The sequence below is a fragment of the Arachis stenosperma genome, chromosome 10 (genome assembly GCF_014773155.1).
Source record: "Arachis stenosperma cultivar V10309 chromosome 10, arast.V10309.gnm1.PFL2, whole genome shotgun sequence".
Classification (NCBI taxonomy): Eukaryota; Viridiplantae; Streptophyta; class Magnoliopsida; order Fabales; family Fabaceae; genus Arachis; species Arachis stenosperma.
In genome coordinates this window covers 128,839,014-128,857,746 of record NC_080386.1, presented here as the reverse complement: position 1 = coordinate 128,857,746, position 18,733 = coordinate 128,839,014, and the positions used below count along the sequence as shown (strand labels likewise).

Genomic DNA, 18,733 nt, shown 5'->3' with positions numbered 1-18,733 from the left:
CTTAGGCCATTAGATCTTTATACTTTTCCATTCTAAAATTAATGTGATTATTTTATTTATTTATTCCTCTTTAAGTTATAAGTCAAGACCAACATACACGATACACTCAAAATTATGAAATTAAAAATTGAAAAGGGAAAAAACAAAAAAGAAAGTAGTGATAGAGTCATTGAATTGAGTTGAGCGCATAAAAACAGAAGAAAAAGAAACCTGTTTCGAAATCCCTCCATTTTCTTCTGAATTGGATCAGCGTCATCAAATAAATTTCCAGAAAAATCATAAAATCCACACACAGAAAGTAATTAGGGTTAGGGCGTCATGCCTTACCTTGTCCGCGAGAATCTCTTCATCGGAAACATCAGCGACGCCGCGGAGATCCTCCAGAACGGTGGAGGTGGCGGTGCTGCCGGAGGAGGAGACTTCACACACATACTCTCCGTCCTCAGCTCCGCCTCCATTTCCTTCTTCTCCGAATGGCGCCCATCCGTCTCCATCCCCGTAAAGGAGATCAACAAGGTCTACGTCTCCGGCGCCGGCAGCGGTGACTCCGGCAAGTGTGCCTTGTCGCCGGAGAAGCTCCTCTACTCTCTCGAGTACGCCGGACGTGACCTCAAGCTTGTGAGGATGGCGGTGCCTCTGAAGGACACGGAGAACGAGGACTTGCTTGATTACCTCGAAGTTTGCATCGACTTCATTGATCGTAGCAGGAAGGAAGGTTCCGTTTTGGTTCACTGCTTCGCCGGAGTTTCTAGAAGGTTCCACCACTCTTCCTTTATTTTGTTAAAACTTTTTTACCTTCGTTTTTATTTTTCATATTTTAACTTTTGAAGGAAGAAGAAAGCGTTTTGATTATTATTATTAGTTTTTTCTCCGGTTGTTTTGCTGCAGTGCGGCAGTGATTACGGCGTATTTGATGAAAACGGAAAATCTCTCTCTCGAAGGTGTGATACTTCCCTTTTTAGAATGCTCAACTTTAATTACAAGCTATTTTGATTTTGAAAGCTTCTGTTACTGCCACTGTGAATATCATCATCAGTATCTATGTAAATATGAGTGTCTTCTCTAATTCGGGCTTATTTTCTGAAAGTAGAATCATTGAAATATTGACATTTCTCAATCTTATATGATGTTATCTTCTTCCCCCCTGCAGATGCCCTTGAATCATTAAGGAAGAGCTATGAATTTGTTTGCCCCAATGATGGCTTTCTTGAGCAGGTGTGATATGAATGGGGTCAACTTTGTATGACTTGCTGATATCTTAGTCTTCTGTAACTTATTTTATCTACCAATTAGAACTATTGCATTATTTATTTTTATTTATTTTCTCCTGCTCTAGTTGAGAATGTTCGAGGAGATGGGCTTCAAGGTTGATCACTCCAGTCCTATATATAAGCGCTTTCGTCTGAAAATACTTGGTATGGAACTATGGATCCATCTCCCTGTTATGTTTTTTCTGGTAACTCGCATTCTTGCTAATGTTCCAAGGTGGCATAGAGAATAAATACAAGTACTGTTTGTTTAGAATTTTGGTTCTACTTGTATGGAAAATTGTTGGTTGCTTCTAAGCTACATGTCATAGATTTTCTGGTTGCATGACACATTGTATGCATATAATCCATTAGTCTACTATACTATGAACACTGAAGTTCTCAACCCTTAATTGATGTCGTCTTATGTAACATTTGTCTTTGTCCATTTTCTTTCAGGTGAGAGTCATTTCTCGGGGTCGAGAATAGACAGTTCTAAACTGGGTGCAGACCCTGGCATGCCTGTCCAAATTTCTTCAGATGTTGAAGGAGCTACTAAAGTAGAAAATAATAGGAGTCCTACATATCGCTGTAAGAAGTGCCGACGAATTGTCGCATTGCAAGAACATGTTGTAGCTCACATTCCTGGTGAGGGTGAGACGTCCTTTGAGTGGCATAAGCGAAGAAGTGGCAATCCTTTCAACAAGTCTAATGAATCGTGTTCGTCCATATTTATTGAGCCTCTCCGGTGGATGAAAGCTGGTAAGAAAGCATTCACTACAATACTATAGTGTCTCTGTTTCGGCAATTACCTATGATGTTAGTGCAGAGTATTATAATAATTTTGTAAATGAGTGGTCTTAAACATTTTGAAGTGTATCCAATTCTTTTCTTGCTTTGCTATCTTGGAGCGTTTCTGGGTGGTTCCCTTAACCATATCTCATTAAATAGACTGATGTACATATATTGGATTCTTTGGTGATATACACTGGTTGAGACATATATATGCATAAAAAGTGCCAAATTCTTTGTACTGATATCTCTTTCACTCAGTTGAGGAAGGTGCGTTGGAGGGAAAACTGTCATGCGTTCATTGCGATGCCCGTTTGGGATACTTCAACTGGGCAGGCATACAGTGCAGCTGCGGAAGCTGGATAACCCCAGCTTTTCAACTCCACAAAGGCCGTGTAGATATAAGCCCTGTATGAACCTAGTTGTAAAACTTTATGCATATCCTCTTTCCTTGATAACGGATGCCACCTATATTCTTTTTGTTGCTCCTGGACCCATCAAATTTTCCAAGCTGGTCTATTGCCAATGAAGTTGTTGAGGGAGAGGATTAAAGTCTTGTTTCCATGGACCTGGCTGTATTCTGCTCAGTTATTGCAGGCTCAACCAATGCAATTGTGAGGGGGAGGGTTCTAGTCTTCTTCCACTTCTCTTGCTTCTTGCTGAATGGATTTAAGAGATATTATGCATTTCTAATACATAATGAGGCACGAGTTGGGTTTTCCATATTTGAGTTTGTTTCCTTGAAAATTAAGGTTGTGAGAAGAAAATGATCTCCCTTGTATCGTGTTTTTCACTTTTTCTATTCTTTATCTGCATTTAGTTTTATTTCTTTTCCATGGTGTTAAGAGATCCGTACTGTCGAAATCAATGAATGAACGAATCATCGATTACTTGAATACCAATGCATTTCGTGGCTGGCGTTTATTGTCTGTGATCCTTCCCTTGCATTCTCTTTTTTAATGCTTGGATTAGATAGCTAAATTAGAATGTAGGTATTTAGCAAAAGATGGAACTAATTAAGATGTATTGTAATATAAAACATTTTTCTTTTTAGCGTAGCGGGGATGTCGTTAAGAGCATGCGGTCATACAGAGGAATTACTCTGATTGTTTTATACTTAACCAAGTTTTGTATGCAAATTTCTGTGGTAAAAGCATTGCCATATATTTAAATCACAGAACCACCTCGTTCTTGGGAAGATTTTTGTGTGTGTAATCCTGCAGGATCTACTAGCTGCATACTTTCGTCTTTGCTCAAACTATCTAGTTGATATCTTCCTTATTGTTGGAACTTGACACATCGCTAACCAATATTTGTATCAACGTTTTAAGAACGCCCAATAAATAAATATATGCATTAATAGGAGTCAATTAGGCACCGACTTTTTATGCCCATCATCTCATTTAACAAAATTTCTGAATCATATTTCCATACTACATCGGCATACTAATCTTGAGATGTGATCATGGGATTACATGAAATTTTGGAGTCCGTTTCAATTTCAAGTGTTTCTGCTTTTTTGCTTTTTTATAATTGGGAAGGAACGGAAACCATGATAAAATCTCTCCCTTATTTTTTTCCTTTTTCCTTTATGTTAACGGAAACAAAAACCAAATACTTTCCTTTTCTCTTTCTATTTTATATAGGGGGAGAGTAAATAAAAAAATTGCTTTCATAGACAACAGCATAAAAATGTACTACAAAGAAGAACCTGCCACTTCAGATATCCGATTCAACATCTCATCAAAGGATAAGCAATTAAGCATGATTTCCATATTGTGCAAGTTATTTGTACAGGCTTCTAAATTCTCATTCATCTATCAATTAACAATCCTGTGATGGATATCTAAACATTCAAGTTAAGGTGGAAAAAAAATGATTACCGTAAAGGAGGAACCCTGAGGATGATAAATACCATGAATCCCTCAAGTTCATAAACATCCTCACATCATGATTAGTGTATTCCTTATACTTCATCATTTGTGCGTATCAATTCGGAACAATGTCGCTCTCGTTACACGGAACATTTACGGAATTAATGGGACTGCGCCTCTAGAAGGATGTTTGTGGCCACATTGACATCATTTCTGGCCTGCACCAGTGCTTGTCTTGCAGAGTTCCTGTCAAAACCCATCGAAACAAGTGTAGTGATCGAGTCCTCTGATGGTTCTACTGCATATTGTACTGGAGCAGGGTAGTTTCTCTGCAACCACCATATATAATACTTCGGTCAGCCAACAAAAATACTGATAATTAGTTAGGAAAAAGAAGAAAAAGCCATATATTTTTCATGCAACAAATGTTTGCATTGAACGGAATGCTATAAATGACTTCATCAAATTGCAAAGCACAACGAACTTTTCAGCTGAATCTCCTACATGATGCTCAGTTGTAGTTCGTAGCTACAAGGGTTACTTGAAACTGCTGTATCACATATTCATGCATCACATATATACCAATCCAAGTAGGGGGGGAAAGGGAATCATTCTTATTACATAAGATGCTAATATAATGGCGGCATAGAAATCTGAACAAGTACTAAAAATCATAAATGGATAGCTCCATAGTAATGGAAATCGAACAATATTAGTTACAGCTACAAAGTAAAACTTGCCTCCATTTGGTGAGTTGGATAGGATGGTACGTTTCCCGCAACATTCCTTGTTGATGGGCCGCGTGGACTCCCCATGGATGGCAATGAAAATCGTGAGAAGAATGATGAGATGAAATCTGGGAACTGCAAAGCATCAACACATCAGCACAAATGAGTAAAAACAAGAAGTTCCCTGTAATCACTTGGTGTATAATAATCTATACTGCATAGTCATCGAAAAAGGTTTAAATTTTAAATAATTGGATTAAGTGTGAAAGGAAAAGGTCTGAACATAAAAATTGTTTGTTTTGTGTGTGTGTGTGTGTGTGGTGTGTAAATCGTGAGGTAAGTATGTTATATTGCCAATCTCAAAGGAAATTGGTATAATTTACCCAAAAAGTTACTCAGGTGAAAGATTGATTTGGCTCAAACCAATTTCAACTAAACCTATTCCTATAAATTTATACACACATTACTTAATGGAAGCTTGCATTAATAATAATGGATAAACAAATTACAGGCCATCTGAATTACTGTCGCATAATTTTCAAAATTAAAATAACAGAACAAACCTATATTGTAGATTCAAAATTACCTTTGCTTTTCGGATATAAAAGACATTCAAACGGTACAAGGATCCCGCAAGGATGCCACACATTCCTGGTAAGAGGGACCTTCTCCATGATGATAACACAAGCTGCTAAAATAACATAAATTACCTTTACGTCTCTGAATGGTTCAGAACATGCATATAGTTATTAATATATAAGCACAAATAGTTCAGTTATGATTTACCTGCAAACCAGCTAGATATATGAATGACTTATCAGAGAAGGGGATACCAAATACACGAATCCGTGTTGAAACTGGAATGTCTAAGAAAAAAGGTACATATGAAGCAAATATGAGACCATAAGGTCCAGGAGTGACTAGCTTCGCTGCAGGATCTGCAAGAGTGAGCATACAACTTCAAATGCAAGAATTTTAAAACATTCTTACTTAAAATATTTTATTTGGACAGAGCTTTAAACATCAAATCCGAATAAGTGACATACAATTACCAACCAAATAATAGCACCATAAATAGACAACCGCTCTATCTAAATTAAAAAAAACAAAGGCACCAAAGATGTTTAAGTTAATGAAGCCCAAAGTTGTATCAACATAAAAATCTCATATAAAGAGAAGTTCCTTGTCAATGGATAACCATATATGTTGTTGTATATGCTCAGTACTAACTCTGTTTAGAATGCCCACCAAAAGCAAAAATGTCGAAAGACAACGAAGAAAAAAATTGAAGGAAAACTAAGCACCATAGAAGTGACATGCACAACAAAGAAAGATGGAGCAAAATATATTGAAATAAGATGCAGCATAAAGAGATTAATCAAAGTTTGAGTGAAAGGCATGTTATTTATAACAATCAATAATGAGAATAATACCTCTAAGGAGTGCTAAAGAAATCACCTCAAACAGTAGAGAAGTTAATACAGAGAACACGATAAATACCTGCACAGAAGGGTACAGACAGACATTTTAGAACTACACATAGTAATCTAAGACAAAGCACTTCTCCCTCTTGTCATGTAAGATCGGCATACTAAAGTGCAGATGGAGGGAAAAAGGGAGATGCGGGTATATATGTTGAAAAATGAACATAATAGTATAATACATTGAAAATGCATAAATCTGCAACGATATATAAAATCTCATACTATTCTATGCCTAACGTTTCATTAACTGAACTTGGTTTCAGAGTAATTCTAGAGAAATTTATAAACATAAACATAAAACTACTTACCGAATATTTGTTGGAACCTATCTGTCTCTCAAAAACCCTGAAGTAGTATAGCAGGTAAAGTCCAAACATCATCTCTGGTGTTGATGAGAATGCAAATACAGACATAATCAATTTCCAGAGACGAAGCTTTCCAAAAATATCCTGCCAGAAATACAAGAACAAGGGAGATGTTATGGTCTTGTTTGAGTGATTATAAAATTGTAGCCTTTCAAGTGTTCATTATATACTATAGAGTGCAAAACATGAACAAGTATCAGAAGATCTTAGTACATATTCTCCATTAGATTTGTTCACTGATAGCAGAAGTGCATAACCCCTCAGTGTCCTTACTAACATTCCAAGAAAAACAATGAAATAAATCCGAATCTCAAAGTCACATCAATAGAAATCTAACCACTAATATCAAATCCTCCATCTCTCCATAAGTCCTCTATCACATGGTTAACATACCATGACAACTAATCTGGCACCTTAAGTAGAAGTAAACTAAAACAGTATCATGACCTAATCTACATTAAAATCCAAATAATTGCATTGAAAAGAGTAATCTGAATAAACCCAGCAGATCAAAATCAACTCAATCCTAAAACACTTGAAAACTAAAACCCAGACCCAATTGTACACACATCCCTAAAAGGAAACCCAATGAACCTGATTACATGATACAAATAGAATCCCAAATTCAAAAATAAATAAAATAAAAAGGTAAAAAGGGCCACCTGATAAGACAACCCCAGAGAGTTGAAACGACCCTGGATCCCAAAGAAGATTGTGAAAAGCGCTGAGGCGATGATGAAAGCCCTTGTGACCGGAGCATTTGCTGTAACATAAACAAATCATCAATATGCGAATCGAAAAGACGCAAACTTTGTCACATAAATGAGAAATTGAGCTTAAAAAGAAAATTGGGGTGTGAAAAATTCAACACCCCAGATGATTGAATGGGTAGGGAGAGAGAATTGACGCACTAAAACCAGAGGGGCCTCCGTTCATCTTCGCAGTGTTAGCAGAAAGCAACAACCTTTTTCAGTGGTTGTAATCTTTTGTGTTTGTTGCTCTTCTGGGTTGTTCTTCTCTTTACTCTCTCTCGCTCGCAACCTGGGTTCTTCCCTTCTCCCCTGTTCTGTTTTCTTCTTCTTTCCCTTTTCTCTTCTTGACGTAATTTTTTTTTTTCCCAATAACAGTGGTATTTTATTCACTAAAAAAAATAAATGTAATGTCTAAAAATTAAGACAAGAAAAATAAAAAATATACAAGAAGTTAACATAGATGGTAAATATTTTATAATTTAATCAATAAGTTTTATTTTAAGTCTTAAAAATCCTAAGAGAAAAATAATTTGAATAAATATCATTTTCAGTCCCTAATTATTTGTTCGATGGACTTTCCATCTCTTAAGAAATCTAAAAACTCAAATCGGTCCTTATCTACTTTGATATATGTACGTTTCAGTCCTGAGTTAGGGACCGAAAAGGACAGTCCCGAGTTAGGGACCGAAAAGGACATTACCAAAGACCTGAAAGGCATTTACTCAAATTTGATAGGGATTGAAATGTACATATTTCAAAGTAAATAGGGACCAATTTGGATTTTTAAATTTCTTAAGAGTAGGAAGTCCATCGAACAAATAGTTAGGGACCGAAAATGGCATTTACTCAAATAATTTTTATAAGCTATATATGATAAAAGATATTTAATAAAAAGGACTTTATACACCAAATTTTCATATCTTTTATATAGTAAAAATAAAAGTGAATATTATAAATTATATATAATAAAACGAACTTTAAGAAAAAATAGTATATGTTAAATCTCTAAAATATTTATTTATTGATATTGAATTTGATTAATTGGTTGATGGAAAAGAGAAGGATGAAAATAAAAAAATTTAAGATATTTGACTTCTTTTGGTTCTTTGGAATATTCTATGTATAGTCTGTCGACCTCTTTCTTGGAATGAGGCATGTGCTAGGTAAATTCCTGATGAGTACTTGAGTTATTTAACTTTTTATTTTTTAAGAAAATCAATTTAAATTAAGACCAAAATTAGTAACATTATTTGAGTTTATAAACCTGTTCAGAGATTAATTAATTTAACCTTTATATTTTCATAAATTTGAAGAGCTAATTTAAGTAATCTCCATCATCTAGATACCCATAGATAAACATTCAAATAGTTATCCCATTGAAATTTCAAATTTTAGGAATTAATTTGGGCATTAAAAATTAGAACAAAATTTTTTATTCGGCTGAATAAGTATCATTTTTAGAATTTTGATTAATTCATACAGATTGCAAAGGAGATTTTTTAAGTCTCCTAATATTTTATTTTCTTTTCACATTGGTAGTTAAAAAGAGCAAATTAGGGCATTGCTATATGAAACAAGTCAATAAAACATAATTGTGTTTAACACAAACACATTAACAAATATATGTCATAATTTATAACTAAATAGTTTAATTCTTTAACAATATGTAATGTTATCACTCCATAAAGTGTATTAGAGATGAACACTAGGACCAACATTGTGGATTAAGAAAGAGAATGAGCATAGCTAGCAAGAAAATATATAACATATACACTACTATAAATTGGCAATACAGTGTGTTAAGGAGTGTGTGAAAATTCATCCAATGTAGTACTCTTTTCTATGCTATACCTTTTGTTAGAAATGACATCATTCAATGACAAATTCATCCTTGTAACAATTAAAATATACAAAGATCTAAGCTATGAGTCAACTCATTCATTCTACAGTTTTGGTTGGCCAGAGGCTTTTCCACGTTGTAATCTCCTCATTGCTATGCAGCTTCCTAATTCCACCATAAAAACCATCTATTTCATTTCCTTCTTCTCTATGATGCTTCCTGTTTATCATGGTTTGCCTCCACCTTGAACCAGGGGTGTATTGGTTGAACTCCAAAATCACCATATCTGTCACAAATTACCACTTTGTCATATAAATCAACTCAAACTTTGTTCACCAATGACCAAAGCCAGAAAGGACAAACCCATGATATATATGTGTAATTAATTACTCAAAGTGGTTTATGACATAAGACTCTATAAATGATTATGTGAAAAATCCTGTCATACCAGAGATGCAACAAAACGAAAGCTCAATTTAATGGGGGAGAAAAATGTAAAAAAGTGGATTCTCTTACCATTTTTGTGACAAAGGCACTGGTTTGCATATCCTTGACATGATTCCAAATGACCAATGACACCATACCACCAACCTAAAACAATACAATTAAAGCAAAAGAATTAGTAAATGTAGGTAATCAAACACACAGACACAAAACTTATAAATAAAAAAAAAAATTAAAACATCAATGGTTGTTAACCAAAGTGTTATACAATTCTTCACATGGGATAATTTAGAAACTAGTCCATTGAATCAGAACCATTGATTTGATACATTTCATCAGACATACCATATGGAAACTCTTTATTTCTCCTCCACTGGATCTCAATATGATCACCAGGTCTTAAGTCATCTAAACAATCAGAGATATGAAGAACATGTGGAGAATTGTCAATTGGTGGTACTCTCAACCTGTCCCATTGTATGTTTTCTTCAGTTGTCCATCTTCCATTAGGTGAGTACCTGCCAGAAATTATGAACTTATTCATGTTAAAGAGAGCTATGAGTTTTCACACTTCAACATTATAACTCTGAAAATTGTCTAAATGCAAAGATTTCAGACAATTTGGAAGTCTAATTAACCACATTAGATTGGACTAAGCTCAACTATGAAGGAGTAAAATCTTTCAACATACCTTGCCTGAAAGGTGTCAGTTCTAGAGTCATAGCACAAAAGAGCATCATAACATGAAAGCATGAACCCAGCATGACCATTCTGAAAAAGGAAAAGTGGAAATCAATTACAAAGAAATACAGTATCCCAATGAAGTTTAATCACTGTGCAATATTGGCAACCTACCAAAATCAACAAACAGGTTATTATTATCAGCAATTGGTTAATTAATTACCTCACGGTTATAGACTTGAGCAGGGAACCAAAATATGCCACTCTCAAGAGAAAGATACAAAGCCATGGTTGAATCTTCAGGCAATGAATTCCTTAACTTATTATCACCCTTTCCTGCTCTTGGTTTGAGCCATAGGAATGGGGAAAAACTACGAAGAGAAGCAAATATTCCTCTTTGATTGCTTTGGTTGAACATCTTCTCTTTGGTTCTTGAAGCTACATGGCATTGCCATTGCCTATAAGCAACATCACCTATCACTTTACCCCATTTTCTCTCCATCTGTTTCTGCCATAGATAATCACTTCTGCTTCTGTCCATGAGAGATTTGCACACTGCTCCCACACGGCATAATTCAGCAGGTGAAAGGTGCTCAAGGACAATCTCTAATGGCAAATCAGGCAAATCCAACAGAGAAACCATGTTTTTTTCCTTTTCCCCATTATTGTTCAATTTATTAGACACCAAACTCTTCTTCTTTAGCGGCATTCCAAGAGAGAATTGAAGAAAACTAAGACCAATAATGCTTCCTTTCTTGACCCTAGAAATCAACACACTTGGAAGATTCCCCAAGAACCAAGTTGAAACTAGTTTTGATTCCCCACCACTACTATCTCCTCTACAGTGTGGTTTTCTGGTGAAGGACTTGGAAAGGATCACAAAGGACACAAAAGATATAAGGAAGTAAAGCATTGTGATTTGTACTTGGAGATTGGATTTCAAAAGGGTCTATATATTTAGCAGAAGAAAAAGAAACAAGGAAAAGTGTTTCTACTATTACAAAGAAAATATTTAAAAACAAGATCCACCATTGGAAGAAGAGTGAGTATTGGTTAGGCCAAAGTAGTGCCTTAAAAATCTTAATGCAATGCTTTCAGAGAAGGACTTGTGTAGACTACACAACCGACAAGGCTTTTTGTTCTCTCACAAAAGATTGTTAGTTAAAGCAAACACTTCTCTCGCACAGGACATGGAACAAACACCTAGAATGCACAAAGTGAATTCCAACATAGAAAAGAGAGGGGGCAACAACAACATGTACCACCAGTGGGAGGCAGCTGGCACTGATTGATGATGGTGTTCTTATGATCTTTGTTTGGTTATTACTAGATTGTAATCATGACCCCCAAAAGAGACATGCCCATGATGTTCTTTTGGATCATATCAAAAATCTAAATTCAAAATCAAAATCAATGAACTCATTTGCTGTGAATTTTTTACATATCATATCTGGGAATTACAAGCTGAAAATCACTCTACTAAATGCAAATACTAAAAACACCTATTTAAACCAAAACAAAAAAACTTAGGTAACAACAATAATAATAATATATGGTCACCAATTATGGTACATGCATATCACCCTAACTCCAAAATCCAAATACTAAAATATGACAATGGAGTTTAAAATGTAACTATATATATATAAGAAGATAAGATGATGTATGTAATTTTATGTAATATATAGTATTATTATTGTTGTTGTTGTTGTTATAACTAAATACAAAGTGGGGCCCCTTTTAATTGAATTAAAAGTTTCTATTACTTTAATCACAACTCATTAGTGTGTGAATATGTGTGGCGTGATTGTGTAAAAGAAGAGAAAGGAAAGGGACTACTATCTGAAAAAAGAAAAAAAAATGAATGAATGATGGGGGATTTTAATTAAATTAAAAAGTTTATGTTATTATTAAATTAAAAGTAGAATATTATAAATGTAAAAGATAGATGAGTGAATGACACACAATTGGGTGTGTTAACGTCACAAGGGGTTGCAACGGCATTAAAAAGATGTACCTGTTCCTTTGCCTAACTTCCACCAAACTCACTCAAACAGCACCAACAATGCAATGTGTATTCAAAAAGCTATGAATTATTATTGATTTATCTCACACACACATACTCCATACTCATTACTCAAGAACCAAAAATTGTGTCCTAAATTGGTTCAGAACTCACCAAAACAGAATTAGGTAGAAATTCAGGTGCAGTCAACTCCACGTGAAGTTGATAGTTGAGAATCGTTAGATAAAAATTTAGTCAAATCAGTCAAATTATTTAACGGCTCTCAACTATCAACTTCGCGTGAAGTTAACTGAGTTTTCATCTAGATTCAATACGCATTTTAAATTTATTGATAACATTTTGTGCTTATTTTTCTTAGGATTTAGTGACACTTGCTAAGGTGTTAAATATAAAATGTTTTCTTATTGAAAATTGAAAATTTTAAGGCTTACAACATTTTTGTAGTGCATTTATTTTTTTCAAAAAAAATTAAATGCTTATTTTAAATAATTTTAACAAGTAGTAGCAAAATTTTCTTTTTTATAAATTTAAAAATAAAATTGTAAATATTTTTAAACATGCATTAAATATTCCCTTCATCTATAAATAAGTGTTTTAAATTTTAATATTTTTTTCAGAGGCTATTATTTTAGAGTTTTAACATAATATTATCTATTTTTTAACTAATTCTATTCTTATTATAATCTCTCTCAACTTGTAGTAATAATTTTATAAATTTTAATTTTTTTATTAAAAAAAGGCTAATATTTATTGCTTTGTTTCACCAGAAAAGGACGTGGGACCAATATTACAATGCTTTGTTGTGTGTGATGTTTCCAATGCAATTAAAACAACGTTTTCCAGTTTAATTTCCACTACTGCATTAATTATCCTTTGTGCCTAATAATATTGGTTAAATTGGAGTAGCAACGTACAATTTGATCTGGTCTTGTTTACGATCCCTATCAAGTTTTGCTACTTAAGGACAACACTGCTTGAGGCATTTACAAAGTCTTATTATCCTTTATTTAATTAATTACTACTATTTACTATAAAGACATCTAGTCATCTACGCATAAAATATTTATTGAAGATGGGGAACGATATATTCATACATAGGTAAATACGTTATGAAGCTATATATATATAGTTGTCCGAATCAAATTAGTAATCAAACGGGAGTGGATTTTTTTTAGTAAAAAAAAAAATGGATGTTATTCAGTATTTAATCTAATTTTTTATTGTTTTTTTATTTAATTTTGATTCCACTTAAAGAATTAAAGATAAAATATCACACTTTATTCTCTCAGGTATTTTTTTCATCGAAAAAATCTATTTCCGTAATGAAACTGGTCACACTATTGGATTGTCGAATTATTAATTTAACCGTTAAATCATATATTAAATTGATTGATTCTCCCATAATTAAATAATTATATAAATTTTATTTTATTTTCTTATTTTCATAAAAATGTCTTTTTTTTTTAGTTTATTTTACATTAAATTAAATATTATTTTTAAATGTTAATAACTTATCAATTAATTTATATTTATTATACTTTGTAAGTATCTATAATTTTATATCTATTATACTCTTTAAGTATTTATAAAAAATAAAAATAATAATTTAGAAATAGAAAATATAGTATAATTAATAAAATATTATTTTTTAATTTGGTAAACTAGTAAATATAATTTAATTTTATTTATGTATTACATTTAATAAAAAATATTATGTATAGAAAATAATATCTTTTTTTAGTTTAACCAGATTTTATCAGGTTTTACTAAATTTAACTGAATTAATTATTTGGTCGATTTAAATTATGACTCAATCCAAATTAATTACGGGTGACTGAATTTTTAACCTGAGAATCAAACCGGATTCAATAACTATGTAATAAGATTTAATTAATATGTATCTTAAGAATATATAATAAAATTATAAATTAAAAAATTATATAAAAAATATTTTCAATGTATTTAATATGTTTTTATTAAATAAAAAAGATTAAACATTTATATTAATAATAATTTTAATATGTACTTACCAAGAAAAAAAAGGGTATGGGATTCATGTGATTTAGACAGCATTAGATTTTTTTATGTGCATGGCTCCATATTTTTCTCATGTGAGGAGAAATAGACTTTTGATGAATATAATTAAGGAATTTTATTAGGAGGTTACAGGTCAAAGACTCAAAGAAAAAGAGAGTAAATTAGTGTATGTCTTAGCACCAGGTTAAAAAGTCCACATAATTTAGGTGGTTATCAAAATTCCTGCGAATAATAAAATAAATAATTTATTGCCACGTATTAAAAAATAAATAAAACTAGCTGGTGATTTTAGAATTTAGATCCATCTTCCTTATTTAAGTTGGTTGGCCTGACTTGCCATCTTCTTGAACGGCGGCAGCCCCACAATTATTAAATGTGCTCACTGCTCCCAATTTCTATACCATATGTATTCAATGTTGCTGTGTAATTATTTAATGTATATATGAATTATGTTATGTGAAAAGTAAATAGATATTGAGATATGCTTGAATGAGGTTATATTATTCTAATTAATGGTGTGTGTTTATGTATGAATCTATTATCTATTATATCTATTTTATCTATATAAAAATTAAATTTTTATACTTAATAATAAAATTGACATAGTATATTTTTAGAGTATTTTTTAATTTATTTTTTTAACTCATTAAATATAATTTATTATAATAAATTAATTATATCAATTAATTAATTTAATTAAATATTTAAGTATCACATAATTTAATATTTTATATATCAATTAATTGAATATAATAAATATAAATTAATTTAGTTAAAACTTCATTATTTTATAGTCTTCTATATATTTATAAATTTGACAGAATAAAATTATAAAAATAATTTTTTTATCATTTTGGATATTTTAATTCTTTTTTCTTTGTTTTTTTAATCTTTACGTATAATTTTATTTTGCGTTAACTTTGTTTATTTAATGATGAAATATACTCATGTTAATTTTATCATATAATAGTCTATTTTTCTCTTATGTATTTTGATTTGTATAATTACAATTGATTTTGCTATTTTTGTTTTCTTGAATTTGTTCTTTAATTTTTTATCACTTGATAATTAAAAAAAAAAAGCAAAGAAAGAGAAAAAAAGCCGATAGCCAAAGACAAAGGGTAAAAACCTAAAACAACAATATCATTTCTCAGTATTATTATTATTAATATAAATTTTATTTTTTTTTTAACATTCTTTCATATGGTGGCTTCATTTCTTATTCTTTATTATTATTAATGCTTTTATTATTATTTTCTTCTCTAATTATAAATCTTCATATAATAATTCTTTGATAGAATATTTTTTTGGTCTAATAGATTTTTTTTGTCAAAAATAATATATATTAGGAGAAAAAAAACATACAAATTAAATTTTAAAATTTAAATTTAAATAAGATGTGCAAAGGACAATTATTAAATTGAAATCTAGATTTATTTGGTAGATTTAAACTCTTTGTATTATCATCATTTAAAATTTTAAATATTATTATAAAAATCTAGATATTTTTTATCTTATTATTCTTAAATTAAATATTATACCATATATTTAAAGAGTTTTTTTTTTAAATAAGTGTGATATTATATACTTTTTTTAGATACAAAGAGATAATAAAATTGAAGTGAGTAATAAAATTGATTATATAATAAGATACAAATATTTAACATTTTTAGCATAATTAACAAATTTTTAGTTTCAAAATAATTTTTTACTCTATTTTTTATCTTTTATTTGATTTTTTTATAATTTTTCTTGATTTTATTAATTAATTATGATCGTAATAATTCATCACAAATTTGTGTTTTATAGAGAAAATTTGTCAATCATAAAATACAGTAGATTTAATCAAAAACTTTAAAAAATATTGGTTAATCACAAAATAAAAAATTATAGATTGTGCTTTAATTATGTTGTAAAATACAAATTGAGATTATTTAAAATTAGTTTTTTACTATTAACGTTAACTTCAATTATGATAAGGTAAAAAGTAAAAATTATATATAATAATTTAATTTAATTATTTATATTATTAAAATTATTTTTTATTATATTCCATTTATTTTTATTTATTGGTAATCTTTGATTATCTATTTTAAATAAAAATTTGAATCGATTGAATTAAGATATTTTAATTAATAATATAATTATTTTAATATTTGCTTTGCTCAGTAATATTTTTTAATTTATTTAACCTGATTAATCTCTTTCTTATTTTATACTAATTTAACTAATTAAAGTTAATAAATTTCAGTTATTTTAATTCTTGTAATTTTTTATTCTAATAATACATTTCAATTAATGCATTAATATAATTTTATTATTTTAATATTCATATGCCATTAATAATAATAATTTTATTTTAAAATAACATTTTATTATATATATATATATAATATGTCTAATTGTAAAAAATCTACTATTTTTTTATACGATTAGATTAGACATATTTATATTCAATTTATTTGATTATTTAATTATAATTAATTATATTAAAAGATTAAGATTATGATGAATTATCATTATTTTATTATTTTTATTTTTGATATTAATTCAGATATTTAGTTTTATTATTATTTTTTATTCTCTTATTCTATATATTTATTTTCATAAATCTTGTTAAATTAAATAAGGTACCGTATATTTTCTTTTTATTCCTCTTTTTTTTGTGACTAAATAGAAAAGAGAGAAAAAAAGAGACAAAACCAAATTAATTGGCTAGGGTCATATCTAAATCTATTAGATGTTGAAGCTCACTCCATGCTTGGCTCCAATTCGAGTGAATGTCTGCGCTAGAAGCAACTGCTTTAGCCATACAATCTGCAACACTATTTGCAGTCCTCTGAACTAAAAGAATAGAGACTCTCCAATTTCAATTCATAACCTCTTGTATATGCTTTGCCAAATCTCATTCCGAAATATCCTTACCAAGTATTCTTTGGTTTACCAAGAAAAGAGCTTTTAAACAGTCTGTTTCACAAATAATGTCACGAAATCCACTCTCCCAAGCAAGAAGTAAACCTCTCCAAATTGCATACAATTCAGCAAAAAGAACACTGCACACTTTGACTTTTCCAATGCAACCTTTCAACCAACATCCATCAGGATTGCGAATGATACAACTAAAACCAGCATAGCCAAAAGGAGCAAGCCAACTAGCATCACAACTCAATTTAACAGAATGAAATGGAGGTGGAACCCAATGCAAACAAAGTGAAGGAGGAGACAAAGATTGATGCATAGCAAAAATAGTGTGAAACTCCGTTACTGAACTACGAATCAAACTCACTACTTTACTAGCACTCCATGAATCATCTATACTAAATAAGTCCTGATTCCTGCTTCTCCAAATCTACCAGATGGTCGAAAAGAAAAGAAAAACATCTCCACTCTTTGCACCTCTGTAGAGCCAATCATGTAAATTCGAGTTATCTGAATACAGGTCTAAAAGGTTCCAGACCTCTTTGGTACTAGGACACTCCCGAAGACAATGAAGAATGTATTTAGAACCATTCTGACATCGATGACAGGTGCTACTTTTTATTCCTCTTTTATATACACATAAAATTTATTAAATTATTTCTCTTCCGTTTAATAATTTTGTTTCTCTTCTATTTATATTTCTTTCTTTCAATATTTTATTGGTTTTTATTTTTCTAAATTTTACTTTAATTTATGTATTGTTCTTATTACACCTAATATTTTTTATTTATGTGTAATATACATTCTTATATATGTTATAAAAATATGATTTGATTTCATTAACTTGTCAAATTTTTTTAAAAAATCTCAAGATAAAGCACAAAAATATATTTATAGATACTTTGCTTTTTTAACTAAAAAATATAATATTTTTTGTCATATTTGTTGAAATTCTAAGTTAAATGTGAATATTAATTTTTGAAATATAATAAATATATTTTAAATTTTTTCTATCTAAAAACAATATTCTATATATCAATGTTAGAATTATTTAGATAAATAAATAATAGTGAATATAGAGTTATTTATGATGGATAGAATTAAGTACATCTTTTTATTGAAAATACAAATTTAAAAATATTATATTCAATTTTCAATAGTCAACCTCTAATTGAACCATTATATATTTAAAAAATTTTTGAATAAATAAAATAATTTCAGGTATATATTTTAAAAAAAATTAATTAATTCAAGAGATTTATTCTCGTTGATTGAAAAAGTAAATTGAAATGACAATTTAATATTTTTATACTCTTAAAATATTATTTATTTATTTTTCTAACATTCTTTATCATTCAATAATCACATTAATATAATTTAATTCAATAAAATTATTTATCATCATTTGATTGAATAAAAATTTTATTTTATCTGAAAATTTTAGTATTTCTCAACCTCGAGATCATCCATGTTAAATCATTAAAAAATATAACTGAGAGAGCGGAAGCGTCCCTTCATTCGAGAGCATGACTGAGATCAGAGAG

General features: G+C 30.3%; 3 protein-coding genes across 4 annotated transcripts; 1 reads left to right on the top strand and 2 right to left on the bottom strand.

The window, feature by feature from the left end:
* The first annotated feature begins 111 nt into the window (after positions 1-111).
* LOC130955055 (uncharacterized) lies at positions 112-2,963 on the top strand. The gene is made up of 6 exons (XM_057881831.1): positions 112-755; positions 889-941; positions 1,151-1,215; positions 1,337-1,415; positions 1,707-2,009; positions 2,301-2,963. The coding sequence occupies exons 1-6, from the start codon at positions 319-321 to the stop codon at positions 2,453-2,455; spliced, it is 1,092 nt and encodes a 363-aa protein (XP_057737814.1). The 5' UTR covers positions 112-318; the 3' UTR covers positions 2,456-2,963.
* Positions 2,964-3,697: 734 nt separating this feature from the next.
* On the bottom strand, positions 3,698-7,632 carry LOC130955056 (rhomboid-like protein 20). 2 transcript variants are annotated; one of them, XM_057881832.1, is made up of 8 exons: positions 7,402-7,632; positions 7,153-7,253; positions 6,434-6,574; positions 6,075-6,141; positions 5,428-5,579; positions 5,228-5,332; positions 4,654-4,776; positions 3,698-4,242 (listed from the first exon to the last, which is right to left on the bottom strand). In XM_057881832.1, exons 1-8 carry the CDS (start codon positions 7,424-7,426, stop codon positions 4,075-4,077), a joined length of 882 nt encoding a protein of 293 aa, XP_057737815.1. In that variant the 5' UTR covers positions 7,427-7,632; the 3' UTR covers positions 3,698-4,074. The 2 variants fall into 2 exon arrangements, with proteins under 2 accessions (XP_057737815.1, XP_057737816.1); XM_057881833.1 differs by having other exon boundaries at positions 5,228-5,329.
* Positions 7,633-8,854: 1,222 nt separating this feature from the next.
* LOC130954616 (F-box protein At2g26850-like) lies at positions 8,855-11,812 on the bottom strand. Its single transcript, XM_057881373.1, has 5 exons — positions 10,431-11,812; positions 10,218-10,297; positions 9,872-10,044; positions 9,599-9,673; positions 8,855-9,368 (listed from the first exon to the last, which is right to left on the bottom strand). Exons 1-5 carry the CDS (start codon positions 11,118-11,120, stop codon positions 9,181-9,183), a joined length of 1,206 nt encoding a protein of 401 aa, XP_057737356.1. The 5' UTR covers positions 11,121-11,812; the 3' UTR covers positions 8,855-9,180.
* Between the last annotated feature and the right edge of the window lie 6,921 nt (positions 11,813-18,733).